Below are 14,838 nucleotides of genomic sequence, written 5' to 3'. Positions count from 1 at the left end.
GTTCTCATCCGGCAGAAACCGATTTCGGAAAATTGTTGTGTACTAATGGGTCAAATGGGTCACTCACATCACATGCACTGAACGCGTTTGAGCTAAGTTCACTTCGGCAGATTTTATGAAATCCCCCCCTCCCTCCCATACTGGAGGCTCCAAATTGGCATGAAACCGTCTCTAGTCAACTCGTCGTCTCAAAAATAGAGCATATAACTGAATTTTGGTCTTTTTTGTGGAATAAGACAGGTTTAGGTACAGCGAATTTTTCACATTTTCAATTGGGAAATCGCTGGAAAATCTAAGTATGGTATTTCGAACCGGTGGAAACTGATTTTGAAAAAAATGTGTCTAATCGGTCAAATGAATCACTAACAAGTACCAAGTGCATTTTTACGGTCTAAAATTAATTTATAGATAGTTTCGATAATTTCCAAAATATATGACTGGAGGCTCCAAAACGGCTTAAACCCATCTCCAATCAACTCAGCATGTTCAAATTAGGGGTTGTATTAAGTAAATTTTAATCTTCCAGGAGGAGAGATGATTGAACACTGAACAGGGCCTCGATTTTTGGAAATAGAATGGTCTGAAAACCCCATTAATCAAAACTTCTGCCACCCAAGGGTAATTCACCAAAAAAGTTGAAATTTCAGTAATAAGATTTAAAAAAAATAAAAAACCTTTTTTCATAATTTTTTGAAAAGGAACTTGATTCTAGACATACCCAGGGCCCCTAGAATGACTCCAGCCTCAAGTCATCTTAAATAGGGGCGGGGGTAGGGGCTTTCAAAAAATCGGTGTCACCTGTTTAAAAAAAAAGCTGTTCACCACTTTTGGGTAGGTATACATGTAACTAGAGCAATTTATTTGTAAGTTTAGCTCACAAAAAGGTCATCAAGTAGGTACCAGGTACATTTTGATTAGAGTATTCAAACATGAACTAGTTCTGAGAAGGTAGGTACTTTCCTTCGCCGTGGACAAAAAAATCACGATAGCCACGACGAAATACCAAACTGTACCCACGACGTAAGAAAAAAAAGAACTAAAATTTGTTTTACTGGTAATAGATCAATAATTTTTCAGTTTTCAAAGTTGAGGTCATGAAATACTCACCATTCGAATGTTTAAAAAAATGTCTCTTTAAAACGCTAAAACAAAAATTGACCACGGCGATGGAGCAAAAACTGGTTCCTTTTTTTTATGGCCTCTGTTTCAGGGTATTAAATATCATTCTGAAAATTTGTATTGGTTCTATCATTTCCCTCACGGAAAAATAGTAGTTTTTGAAAAATATTAGTACTTTTTGAAAAACTACTATCTACTTGAAAACTACTACTTTATCTGAAAACTAGTTAAAATTACTGCTTTGTAAGTAGTAGTTTTGAAGTAGTAGGGTGGACGTAGTAATTTTAACTTCCAAAAAGTAGTACTTCCGGAGTACTACTTGAAACATTCCTACTCTTAGATAAGTTATGTCACAAATCCTATATAAGGAGGATTTATGAAGAATCTTTCCTTCAAAGTCAAAGTACAATCTTTAGATCTTCGTAGTTCGTAGTTCAAGTGAACTTTTATTTTTGAATAATTATAAGTAGGTATTTCATGGAGTTGTTATGTTAGTTTGCATTGCAATTTGCATTGGTATAGTTCTGGAGTTGGAGTAGTACTTACTTCGAAACTAGTAGTAAATTTAGCCAAGTACTACTTAGTATTACTACTTGAAAACTAATATTCAAAAAGTACTATTTTTTCCGTGAGGGTTACCCTCGATATCACACAATAATACAAGTAGAGTATGGAGTATGTACTTATTGTACTTGCCTTTTTTTTTCAGAAAAAGTGACAGTGGACAGTGTAATTAATTTTTGAAGATGAAGTTGAAAAATTGAAAGTGGTTACAAGCCACGACGATGGAATTTTCAGCGTTTGGGGGGGGGGACTTGACCCATAGTGGAGGGGGACTTGGGGGACATGGAATTATATGCACGTGATGCCCGAGTTGGTATCTACACAATGCCACAAAAAAATTTTCAATTGTAAATACGAGTAGTATATTCAAGTAAACCACCTGTTAGGGTATATGATTTTTAAACTTTTTTGGAGAATTAGTGAATTACCCCCAAATTGATTTGTCTATTTTTGACGAATTCTTGAAAATGTAAAAGTAACGGTTTTTGGCAATGCTATTTCTTCAAAAAAAAAAAAAAAATTATATGTATTCAGTAAAAATGATGGAAATTAATCTTGAAATAAAATATCAAATTCCTCGAATTGAATGTTTCAATATTTCCGGGTAATTCTAACGCCTTCGCAGTAATTCTGAATGAATGAATAGGTACCTAAATCTTTATTCAAGGACGCCTAAAATGGGATAATTTCTTCAACTTGCAGACAGTAAGAAAATGTTAATATGTATTATTTAAATAATGCCCCTAACCCATAGTACTGGAGTGGATGAACAAAAAAATGTCATCATGACCGATTGCCTATCTTCAAAATTGAAGGGGCGAGCACAATTTCATAATTCAAATTTGGGACACTCGAAATTTGGAAATTTTGAATCAGGGTTGCCCCTTCAATTTTGAATATAGGCAATTGGTCATAATAACATGTCTGTTCGTCCACTCGAGTACTATGGGTTGGGGCATCATTCAAATGATTCAAACATCTTATTTCAGAAGAATTTTTCAAAATTGGGAAATTTTAGTTCAAAAATGGGGTAATTTCTTCAATTTGCAGACAGTAAGAAAATGTTTATATTATTTAAATAATGCCCCTAACCCATAGTACTTGAGTGGATGAACAAAAAATGTTGTTATGACCAATTGCCTATCTCCAAAATTGGTGGGGCAGGCATAATTTTAAAATTCAAATTTAGGGCACTCGAAATTTGGAAATTTTGAATCAGGTTTGCCCCTTAAGCTTTGAAGATAGGCAATTGGTCATAATAACATGTCTGTTCGTCCACTCGAGTACTACGGGTTAGGGGCATCATTTGAATGATTCAAACATACCTACTTATTTTTTATGAATTTTTCAAAATTGGTAAATTTTTGGTTCTGCAGAGCACGTAGCGCCTTCATTTTACATAATAGGCAACTTATCATAATAACGTTTTTTGTTCGTCTCCTCGAGTACTATCTACGCCTCTACGTTGACGACTCCGGATTCATCCTTCAGAACTAATTCCCATAATTTTTACGCTATAAGTAGGTACCAGTGGCGGACTGGGTCGAATTATGGGGACCCCCTGATGGATGCACGGAATTGGACGTTCAAAATTTTATGCCCTCTTTCTTAAGAATCTTTCTCGTCCCGTATTTTTCTCATGTTCGGATACCTACTTGAATAAAATAACGAGTTTTTAAAGTGAAAGAAAAGATGTGTTTTGGCAATATTATTAAGTTGCTCATGTGTGATGAACTGATAAAGAATCTCAACTTGTGAAAATACATACGTAAGTTGAACTTGAACAAAATTTTGTTCTTACAATTAGAAATACTTTATTTAAAAACATCTATCTTAATAAATGAGTATCGAATTAGTAATTAGACACCAGCTCATGATTTCAATGACCAGCAACGAATCAACCATTTATTTTTACTGTGGGTTCTACATATCTACACTTTGTTATTCAGTTATACGCGTTTATATTATCTATCTCTATCTACAATTGGCGGGAAGCTGAATTCGCAACAAACAGCGCGGCGCGTCGTCGGAAATGAACAAGATAAAATACCTACATATGCGTTATAATGTAAAATTACAATCATTTTTAACTGGTTACCTACTGGTTTCTATTTTCATCTCCTCCCAACATTGTTACTTTGGAGCGCCGCGTGTTTTTTTTTAACAGTATTTAATTTTATTACTCTTAACATACTAGCAATGTAGCAAATAGCAGATAGCCAGCTAAACCGATCCGATACCATGATGTCGAGATCAGACTTCTCTCCTTACCAAGTTTTTTTTAACAGTATTGTTGTATGCTTTTCGAGTCAACACTTCGCGCGTTCGATTATAATTTTTGCTGTCGTCTGTCGTTTTTAAAATTCAGTAACAATGATCGAATTGGCGTTTTTCTTCCATTACATTTCGGATCTAGTGCTTAATCAGGTAAACTCTCGGCTATACCTGCAAAAAGCCTGCCTTGCCAATACAACGACCGAAAAGTCGTATAAAGTTTGCTATATCGACCAAGATGGATTAAGTAGATTAATTTGGCCAGTCACAACTACTTCTTATTATCGTTGGGCTATGCTATTTCTGTGCGTATTTTATGTATCATTAGCCACATCATGGAGCGACATATCCGGTCGACGTCGAAGACCACTCGTCTTCATAGCGATTTTCGGACAAATCATGCAGTCGATCTGTGGCTTACTGAATCATTTTTTCAATTCGAGTTTCATAGTGACATTCATTTTTAATTCGATTTTCGAGTTCATCGGAGGAATAAACATGATGTTTGTGGTGGCACAGATTTACATCTGCGAAACTGTCGCTGTAGAAAATCGTACCATGAGGTTGGGGCTGTTATGGGTAGTCAGACTTGTATGTCAGATAGTTGGCTACCAAATCACAAATCACTTGGTATACGACAAATTTGGATTTTACTACTCGTATGCGTTATGTCTTATACTGTCCATTATTGCACGGGTACTAGCTGCCCTTCGAGTCTACGATAAGTTTATCGTTCCGGAAGAACAGCAGAGTTTTTGGAAATTGTTCGATGTGACCCGAATTGCTCACAGTTTCAAATTGGTGTTTAAGGAAAGTCTTGGAAAAAAACGACAGCTTGTTTTATTGCTATTGATTGCATACGTTTTGGTGTATTGTGTATATGAAGGTATGTTTTATTTTTGGTATTTAAAAAAATCCTTTTATACCTACATAGTTATTTCCTACTGAGTTTAATTAATTTAGGTACTTAAATCTTTTCAGAAGTGATCATCATTTACCCGTTATTTACTGTAATAATAACGAAGCTAATTTACCTTATTTTTTTGCAGGCGAAAATGGGTCTGCTTCTTACATTATTATTACTGTACTTAGATCGCTCGACGGCAGCCTTCGTCACTACTCTTCTGTTCTCGTCGCTAAAAATCTTGCAAGCATTTTCAGTACGAATTTTTACCAGTATAATTAGGTACCTATTTTAAATTTAGGTAGATTGCAAAAAAAAATCAATGGAGTTTGACAAAATTCAACGAGAAACTTATTTTAATTTGAAAATAACTCGGAATAATTTTTAGCCCCGGAGATGCATCAAGAGGAAAGATAATACTTATGGGTCTTCAAAGAGAGGACATTTTCGAATAAAATGTCTGGGCAATTTCCATCAAAATCCAAGATCAATTTTACTCAGAGTTCTACTAAGCGGCTGAAAAACTCACGATTTTTTTTTGAAATTGCATCCTTTTTGAGGATCATACGTATCTTCCCTCAAAGAATACCTCACCATCTAACAATTTTTCTATAAGAGGGTTTCAATACAAAATGAAGATTTCCACCAGATTTTGTCAAAATCTCCCAACTTTTTTTTTCTTTTCAATCCTACCTAATTCGTAGATAAGGTAATATTCTCACGTGTAATGTGAAGTGCCCAGAAATGTGGCCACCTTTTTCAGATAAATGTAACCTTGGTATGCCAAGGATCACACATACCTTACCTACCTATTGGCTTCAAAATTGTATCAATCAAAAATACAAGAGAGAATTTTATATCTTTTGAACACCTTATTTTCGAAAAATAAATCAAATTTGTGGAAGAAATTACCATTTGAAAATTGCAATTTTTATGTCAAAAAATCCAAAAGTAGCCACCCAAAAGTACCAAAGCAAGTGCACTAAACTTGTAATACACCAAATTGATCTACTACAAACCTGAAAGTTGGTATAAATACTTCTGGATGTTCAACCAGCCGAATCAATTAGAAACGGCGTTAAATCGTTTTGAGCAGTTCTGGAGCTTTCAAAAATGTTGGAATGTTCGGATTTCTGCAAATTTTACATAAGGAAGTAGCAAAGCTAAAACGTACTTCGTACCCTAATTTCAACATGTTGAGTCAATAGGTGTTCATGTTGATGTTCGTTTTGACTAGATTTGATAACATTTTTCAGGGAACCAAAATTTCCAAAAATTGTTGGGTATTTCACTTTACTATACTCATTTTCATTTTAGAATTGAGGCTTTAAAATTAATTGTGATTATAAATTACTAGACACCCTGTTTTGCTGCGTCATCCTGAGTAAATGTTTGAAAATCCGCGATGTTTCGATCGGAATTTTTGCCAGCATCTGTAATCTCATCGGAATCATTTTATATTTCTTTGTTGGTCAGACATGGCACCTTTATATTGGTAAGTAATATTTTTCTATCGTAAATTACTGTTATACCCAATTACCCAATACCCATGTATCCATCTACTTTTTCATAATAAGATCAGTAGGTACCTAATTAGATTAGATCTCTTCAGACTTGATCTGACTTAATCATACCATCCTTAATATTTTTTTATTTAATTTTTTAGCGACGATGTTGAATGCTTTTCATGGCGTGATATTATTCACCGGTGTTTCTTTTTTGACCAAATTTTTCGACGGTAAAGAATTTGGTGAGTTGATTTTAAATTAATATTTTAATGCGGTGTTTAGCCTTGTCTTTCACCCTCTCGGTAAACTAAACGTTGACTAATCTCACCATTAGTCGTAGAAATTAGGAAATGGGTTTCTGGAAAAGCGAGATGTTCAATTATAATAGGTATAGTGTAGTAGGTATATGTATTATAGATTAGATAATGTAGATTGAAGAAGTACGCACACAAGTCTGCAGTTTATAATACTTATATGTAAACCTAACTATGTATAAATATCATTTTTTTTCTTAGGAAGGTTGTTTGGTGTGCTCAATATCTTCTTTTGCTTGGTTTTAATCTGCGCACGGGCGTATGTAGTCCTTGTTGCAAAAACTACGAGTATCTATAGCTATTCGCCAGCTGTATATATAGGCAGTCTTTTCTTGAATGTTGCAGTTTTGGTGTTATACTGGTGAGTATCCATTACGCTTTTAGTTGGTCAGTTTCCAGGTATTTTTTTTAGAATCATGGGGGTAGTGTTTGAGATAGGTACCTATTGAAAAAAAAAGTATACCTATACCCTAATTATACATTTAAATAATACATGGTGCATAGAAATATCAAATACCCCCCAAAAAAGTTTTCTGGCAAATGTTTAGGTTGGTCACAGTGAAGGATGAGGATGGTAGCACCTGATAGGTTGTTGGTCTGAGGTGATAACTTTCCATCAATCATATGCATTTACATATTTCACGTTGCCAAACTACCTTTAACTACCTATATTGTTAACAAAAATCTATTCTTTAGGGTGTAGGTATACTTACTTGATATTTCCACACCCCCTGTAATTAGGTAGGTACTAGGTAAGTACCCTTCGACTTAGGTAGTAGGTACCTACCTCTGAAATGTAAAAGTTATTGTGTTTATTTAGACTTGAAAATAATGAATTTTTCTGTTGGTGAATTTGTTTCAGCATTTCGTTTATGTTTTGGCGACTGGCGAGTGATCCTGAATTGTGAAGAATCTCAACTTGTGAACATTTTTTTATACTTTGTGAACGGAAATACTTTCTTGTATTTGTTGAAAATAATATTTTGCATTTATTTAGAGTACCTAAATGTGTGTTTATATTTATATGCTTATTTATCTGCCTAGGAATTTAAGTATACACTATAGGTACCTACCATAACTTATTAGGGTCATTCCACGTCAATTCGACCAAGAAGTGGTATGGGGGTTCGTCGATTTTTTTGAAATTTTTCCTATGGAAAGATCTTCCAAAAGGAGACCAATGGCACAAATCGAAATGATTGCCTGAAATTATTTAAGGCAATCATTTCGATTCTCAAGTTTACAATATTGAATTTTTTCTTCTTTTTTTTACCTGATGAGGGAACCTTTCAAAATGTCTGCCTCTAATTTGAACAGTAGGTACCTTATGATTTTTGGAAAGCGGTCAGTCTGAAACCCCTCCTTCTCTAACAATAATTTTAGCAGCCCAAATTGATTATTCGATTTTTGGCGAATTTTTGAAAATCCAAAATGGGTTATTATAGTGATTATTATGCTCAAATGAAAAAAAAAAAAAAAAAAAAAAAAAAAAAAATGACTAGAAATGGACAATGGCCAACTTTGGTTTGGGAGGATTAGTTTCAGAACTAATTCCCATCTTTTTTACGCTATAGTAATAGTGGCGGACTGGGTCGATTGGGAGCCACCTTGTATGTAGATGCACCGAATTGGACCCTCAAAATTGTATCCCCTCTTCCTTAGGAATCTTTCTCGTCCCGTATTTTTCTCAGGTTCGGATAGGTACTTGAATGCAAGTTGTGGTATCGATTTTTCTTTTTATCTTTTTATTCAATTTCGCATAAATCAGTCAATCTGACACAGGGTTGTTATACTGTACCATGGTATGTACCGCAAGTAACCTGGTAAGTCTAAGTATATACAAAAAAAAAAAAAATTGTGGTACTGGGATTGGTACACTGTATAGGTAAAATACAATCGTGGCATTGGGGTCGGTATATGGTACCTATTGGTATTGGGGATTGGTATATGGTATCAGTATAGATAAATAGTGGTATTGGCATTGGTATTTGGTATACGGTATCTATAATTTTGGTATTGGTATTGGTATTGGTATTGGTATTTGGTATTTGGTACCCTCATTATAGAACTTGGTATCTGGTATTGGTACACCAGGAAACATCCAATTTTTCCTGGTACATGGTACAGTGGAACCTCGATAACTCGAAATCCAAGGGGAATAGTCATTCATTTGGCTTATAGAGGTTTTTGAGATAATCAGTTTCGAGTTATGCAGGTAAGATTTTGAGAGAGTTCGAGTTATAGAGGTCTTACAAAATGAATGAATTTAGAGATATGTAAGTGCATAAAAGATAGAAGTATGAATTGAAATATTCGAGTTAAGAGGTAAACGCCAGACAACGTACGACTTATAGAGGCTTTCTCACTATTCTCGGCAAAATTTATCTTGGAGTTACAACTGAGATATGTAAGTGTATAAAAGATAGAAGTATGAATAGAAAAATATTCGAGTTATAGAGGTAAACGCTCGACAACGTACGACTTATAGAGGTTTTCTTGGTATTTCGGCAAAATTTTAGCTTCGAGTTATGACTGGTTTGTGTAGTCAATTTCGACTTGTCCGAGTAAAGGTAACATTGAGTGTTATGGAGATTTCAAGGGGAATGGAGATTGGTTCGGCTAATAGAGGTTTTCGAGTTGAAGAGTTTCGAGTTATTGAGGTTCCACTGTACTGGTATACCGGGAATATGAACCATTTTTTACTGGTATCTCCTGGTATTGGGAATACCAACCCAATACTGCGGAAAATCCCCAGTTTTTGGGTATCCATTCCGGTAATAGTGAGGCAAATATTTTTTTTCCTTCAAAAATCAGTGTCTTGGGGTGGGGAGGGATCCTCTAGGTGATGAAAATTCAATAAAAATGTACAGTAGCGTGCAAATTACTTGGCCGCGCAGAAAAATCGCGATGTTACACCGTTTTTAAAATGCTCGCTACAACGATACCGCTAACAATTTTGAAAAAATGTTTATTGTGGGTGAAAGCCCTATCCTTCAAGAACATTTGGATGTGTTTGAACCAAAAAAAAATTTTCCAAACGCTCACAAAAGCTCTTTGAAGTAAACATGAGAGAATTTTTAGTGTTTTAGTTTTCCGCATATGCCGGACGGACCGTACGTCCTAGCAAAATCGGATGACATTATGTAGAAAGAGAATTAAATTCTCTACATTTTGGTATATTTGACATTTTCGTAGGACGCTCGGTTTCACAGGAGCAAGCGTTTGAAGTTTGAGTAAAAAAAGTTAAACTTGAAAATTGGAGTTGCAGTAAATTTTCATAAAATTCTCGTTACTCCAACTTTAAAGGCTTACACTTTTAAAACCGAGCGTCCTACGGAAATTTCAAATTTACAAAATTGTAGAGAATTTAATTTTCTACAATTTCGTATATTTGAAATTTCCATAGGACGCTCGGTTTCAAAAGTGTAAGCCTTTAAAGTTGGAGTAACGAGAATTTTATGAAAATTTACTGCAACTCCAATTTTCAAGTTCAACTTTTTTTACTCAAACTTCAAACGCTTGCTCCTGTGAAACCGAGCGTCCTACGAAAATGTCAAATATACCAAAATGTAGAGAATTTAATTCTCTTTCTACATAATGTCATCCGATTTTGCTAGGACGTACGGTCCGTCCGGCATATGCGGAAAACTAAAACACTAAAAATTCTCTCATGTTTACTTCAAAGAGCTTTTGTGAGCGTTTGGAAAATTTTTTTTTGGTTCAAACACATCAAAATGTTCTTGAAGGATGGGGCTTTCACCCACAATAAACATTTTTTCAAAATTGTTAGCGGTATTGTTGTAGCGAGCATTTTAAAAACGGTGTAACATCGCGATTTTTCTGTGTGGCCAAGTAATTTGCACGCTACTGTACCTACAAATAGGAACACCTTTTGTTTGCAAACTCATTTTTTTTTGAAAATTTTCACTCTAGCAGTCTCTAGCAATAATTTTACCTGCATTTTTATGAAATAATTACAGTAAAAATCGCTTAATGTTACAGTGAGTTCCGCTTAATGTGTTATCAGTTAATAGAGAAATTTGCTTAATAGAGTTGAAATGGGTTGGAACAGAACGTTTGCATCTTTTTACATGCATATAATAGTGAAAATGAGCATTGCTCTCGGTTAATAGAGTGGACTAATCTTTAAAAGTTGGAGAAAATCATGAATTTCAGCAAAATTTAACAAAAATTGGATGAAAAATGTTGAAATTAGTGAAAAGTAGCAAGAGATGATGAAATTTTTGTAAAAATTTATAAAAATCGTAAAAAAAGGTGTTCAAAGTGTATTAAAAGATTAACCGTAACTAAAAAACAGAAACAGTATTGAAATCACCATTAAAATACATCGAAAAGTGATAAAACTTCAATCAAATTTGGAATTTTGCAGTTTTTTTCCGCATCAGTTATTAGAGTTTTTCGGTTAATAGAGTTGAACATGCCTTGGACCAATGCACCCACATTAAGCGGAACCTACTGTACAACGTTTGTCCCAGCCCATTTTAATAACATTAAGCGACTTATAACACAAACTGATTGAACAAAAAAGTGATTTTTTTTCCAAAAATTTGTATATGATTAATTTTTTACAGAATATGTAGTCATTGAACTAAAATTTCGCAAAAATTTTGAGAAAAAGTGTTGAAAATAGGTTAAAACTTCAAAAAGTTATGAAAAAAGTATCAAAAAATGATGTCAATCAGAAAAAAGTCTGAAATTTCAAAAAAATTAGGCAAAAAATGGGTGAAAAATTGTTAAAAACATTTTAAAATTACATAAAAATGCGAAAAACACTTGAAAATCACTTCAAAGTTATAACATTATCCGATGCTCTAATTACAATAACCGATGGAATTTCAATGTAATGAGATATAAAAGATCGGGACCGGACTATTTTAGTAACATAAAGTGATTTATAACATTAACCGTTATAATAATAAGCGATTTATAACATTAACCGTTATAATAATAAGCGATTTTTACTGTAGTACAAAATCTACTTAAAAATCTTGTATTGTCTTTTATCCTCTCTCTAGTGAAATACAAGCCCCGCCAGCACCATACACCCTTCAAAAATTCCAAAATATAAAAAAAAATTTTTTTGAACATTACATTAGCCTACAGATACCAGTAAAATACTGCTGAATTACTCAGTATTGGTATGCAGCAGTTAATATCTAATACCGGCATTTTGGTAATGAGTATTCGGAGTCAAAGAACAAGTGTTGCACTCTGGCAGTGAAATGCATGAAAAACATGTTATGATGCTGAAAGGGGGACATTTCCATACTCACACACGCTTACACACGGGCACACTCGACCAATTCTCTACAAAATGACGTCAAAATGTCCCGCTTTCAGCAAGTCGATGGTGGCGCCGCCACAAGATGTCAACGCCGAATCCCATATTGAGTTTCTGGTATTGGTATGCGGTATTGGGTACTTGGTATTGGTATTCAGTATTTGGTATCTATGATTTTGGCATTGGTATTGGTTAGTAGAGATGTGCAGTCTGGAAAGTGAAAAGTGAAAAGTACTTTTCTTTCAATGAAAAGTTGAAAAGAAAAGTTTCTACTTTTCATTTCACTTTTCAGTTTTCACTAAAAAAAACCGAGTGACCAATCAATTTACTCATCAGAGATCACTGACCTCATTGATGAAGTCAAATATCAAGAGTTTCACTCCCTCCACTCCTCCATCTTCGCAATTCAGCACCCATTCTTGATATTTTTCACAACATTTATTTCAAAACTGAAAAACCCAAAAGTGTTAGAGGCTCTTAGAAAGGCTCAAAACTACCACTTTTGATTAAGTAGGTGAAAAAAATATTTTGTTTTTTGTGTGTTCTAGATAGGCAAAAAATACATTGATTTGAAGCTCTTACAAAATGAAACTCACGCGATTTACTTTTCACACTTTTCACAACTATTCTCACTTTTCAATGAACTTTTCACTTTTCATTTCACCAAAATTACTTTTCTGAAAAGTGCACATCTCTAGTATTGGTACTTGGTACATATTTGGTACTCTCACTACAGAACTTGGTATGCGGTGTTGGTGAACTGGGAAAAATCCAATTGTTCCCTATATACGGTATTGGTAATTGGTATACTGGGAAAACATACCAGTTCCCATCCGCCCATAGGTAACTGCTGCTATTGGGAATACCACCCCAATACCGGGACAAATCCCCGGGATTTTGGTATCTGGTAATAACAGTATAACAACACTGACTGACATGAACAAAACTAGGGGCGCTTTTTTGGGGGGGGGGAGGGCAGGAGGCGTAAAATTTGCCATAAGAAAAAAAATTTAAATTTTGCCCAATAAAATTACTAGGTAGTTTTTAAAGTGAAACTAGCAAACCCGTTAATCGCGCATACTGCGCGATTCTTCAAAACGTGAATGTATATTTTAAAAATTTACTAACTAATACTTAAAATGATCACAATTTTTTTCAAAATTAGTGCAAATTCTTTAAAACTACTGAAAAAAATAAGTACATGGGTAGGTATTTAAAAATGTATTTGAATTTTGAGTTTTCGCTTGACTTTTCATGCAACTTTTGGATTTTTTGGAAGTATAAGAATAATATTTTTATGTATGAAGCTGTTTGTGCAGATAACACATGCGTTTTTCGCAATAAGGCAAATAAGTTGATTACTAAACACCTTTTCAGTGATTGATCTAATAGTGTCTTTCCTATAATTTGGGCTGTATAAATGGCAGGTCACCCATATTTTGTTTGCAGCTTGACGCTTGGGTCCAATTCTGCACCTTCCCAAACTTTGCAATCAACTTTTGAACGTTGTATTATTAAAGTACAATATGTTCTCATAAAGCTTATAATCTCATGTGTACATTGAGTGCCTGCATATTCATACCATTGAAGTGTATACATATAAAAATTTTTAACGCTTCCTCAACTTTGAAATCAGCTTTGGAACCTCTTGTAATCAAAGAATTATCTTCTCTCAAAATATAGCATAGGTATGTACTTGAAAAAATGAGCTTAACTTTTTCAAAAAGAATTGTGAAAAGGTATTTTTTTTGACAATTATCGTCAAAAAGCTTTTTTTTCAATAGTCAAAATTTTGCTTTTTGGCAAAAATTGATAAAAAATCTTGCTTTTAATAAAATTTGTAAAAAATCTTCAGCTTACTTTTTTTCCCCAAAAAATTGTTCAAAAATCTACCTGTTTTGCCAGAAATTGTCGATTGATAATCACTAAAAAGTTTTACTTTTTTCTCAATACATAATTATTGAAAAGTCATGAAATGGTGTTTCTTTGTTTGTATCCAATTCTCAAAAAACTCTCTTGGCTAACATTGTGATTCTTGCTTTTCACCAAAAATTGTGAAAGGTAATGTGCCTTTTTCAAAAATTAAAAGAAAAAGTTTGTTTTATCGCAAAAAATTCCAATAGGTAGGTAGTAGGTACTTAATTTCAACTTTTTTCACCAAAAATTACCCTGAAGCATCGCTTTTTCTCAAAATACGTATTCTAAAAACACTCAATCACTCTCATCAAAAATCGAAATAATGTCCCATTTTCCAATAAAAATTGCGAAAAAGTATTACCTTTCTTTCCAACAATTGCCAAAAAGTTCTGGTTTCATTTCTTAACTTCTACAAAAATGTTCACTTTTTGGCAACATTGCAAACTCTTACCAGAAATACCAAAAAAAGACTCGTTTTTTACCCTATAGTTTTAATAAAAGTGACAAAAATAAGACAGTACAAAAAAAGTACATAATTTTTTTTGTTGATACTTAACTACCAAAATTTTGACAATCTTTCTTGTCTTTCACCAAATCAACAATTTCGTTTTTTTTTAATTTACAAAAATTGATTGTTTTTAGTAAAAAAAAATCATTTTTTTTCAGAAATCACCAAAAATCTCAGTAATTCTTTTGCTGTTTGCTAAGATTGTTAAAGCCTCAACTAAAATGATTCAATCTGCTGCACATCTAAGTACATAAATTGGTAAAAACTTTCAACCTTGTATAATGACTCAATCTGCGCACTCCCTGCCCCTACACAAATGACTCGTTCATGTGCGCAAATTGTGAAGATCTTTAACCTCAATCTATTTTATTTATTGAATAATCACTTACCAAGTATCCATGATTCATGGGTACTTTGTAAGTTTTAAT

General features: G+C 33.8%; 1 protein-coding gene across 1 annotated transcript; it reads left to right on the top strand.

Annotated features, from left to right (window-relative positions):
• Nucleotides 1-3,828: 3,828 nt before the first annotated feature.
• Nucleotides 3,829-7,690, top strand: LOC135838960 (uncharacterized). Its single transcript, XM_065354793.1, has 6 exons — nt 3,829-4,843; nt 5,007-5,117; nt 6,219-6,356; nt 6,528-6,611; nt 6,885-7,044; nt 7,546-7,690. Exons 1-6 carry the CDS (start codon nt 4,057-4,059, stop codon nt 7,589-7,591), a joined length of 1,326 nt encoding a protein of 441 aa, XP_065210865.1. The 5' UTR covers nt 3,829-4,056; the 3' UTR covers nt 7,592-7,690.
• The last annotated feature ends 7,148 nt before the right edge of the window (nt 7,691-14,838 follow it).

Source organism: Planococcus citri, chromosome 3 (genome assembly GCF_950023065.1).
Source record: "Planococcus citri chromosome 3, ihPlaCitr1.1, whole genome shotgun sequence".
Taxonomy (NCBI): domain Eukaryota; kingdom Metazoa; phylum Arthropoda; class Insecta; order Hemiptera; family Pseudococcidae; genus Planococcus; species Planococcus citri.
This window is presented reverse-complemented; position numbering and strand designations above follow the sequence as displayed.

Coding starts and splice junctions, on each gene's coding strand:
- LOC135838960 (XM_065354793.1), top strand. CDS start 4,057: ATGATCGAATTGGCGTTTTTCTTCCATTACATTTCGGATCTAGTGCTT. Junction 5,118..6,218: donor AAATCTTGCAAGCATTTTCA/GTACGAATTTTT, acceptor ATAAATTACTAG/ACACCCTGTTTTGCTGCGTC. Junction 6,357..6,527: donor GACATGGCACCTTTATATTG/GTAAGTAATATT, acceptor TTAATTTTTTAG/CGACGATGTTGAATGCTTTT.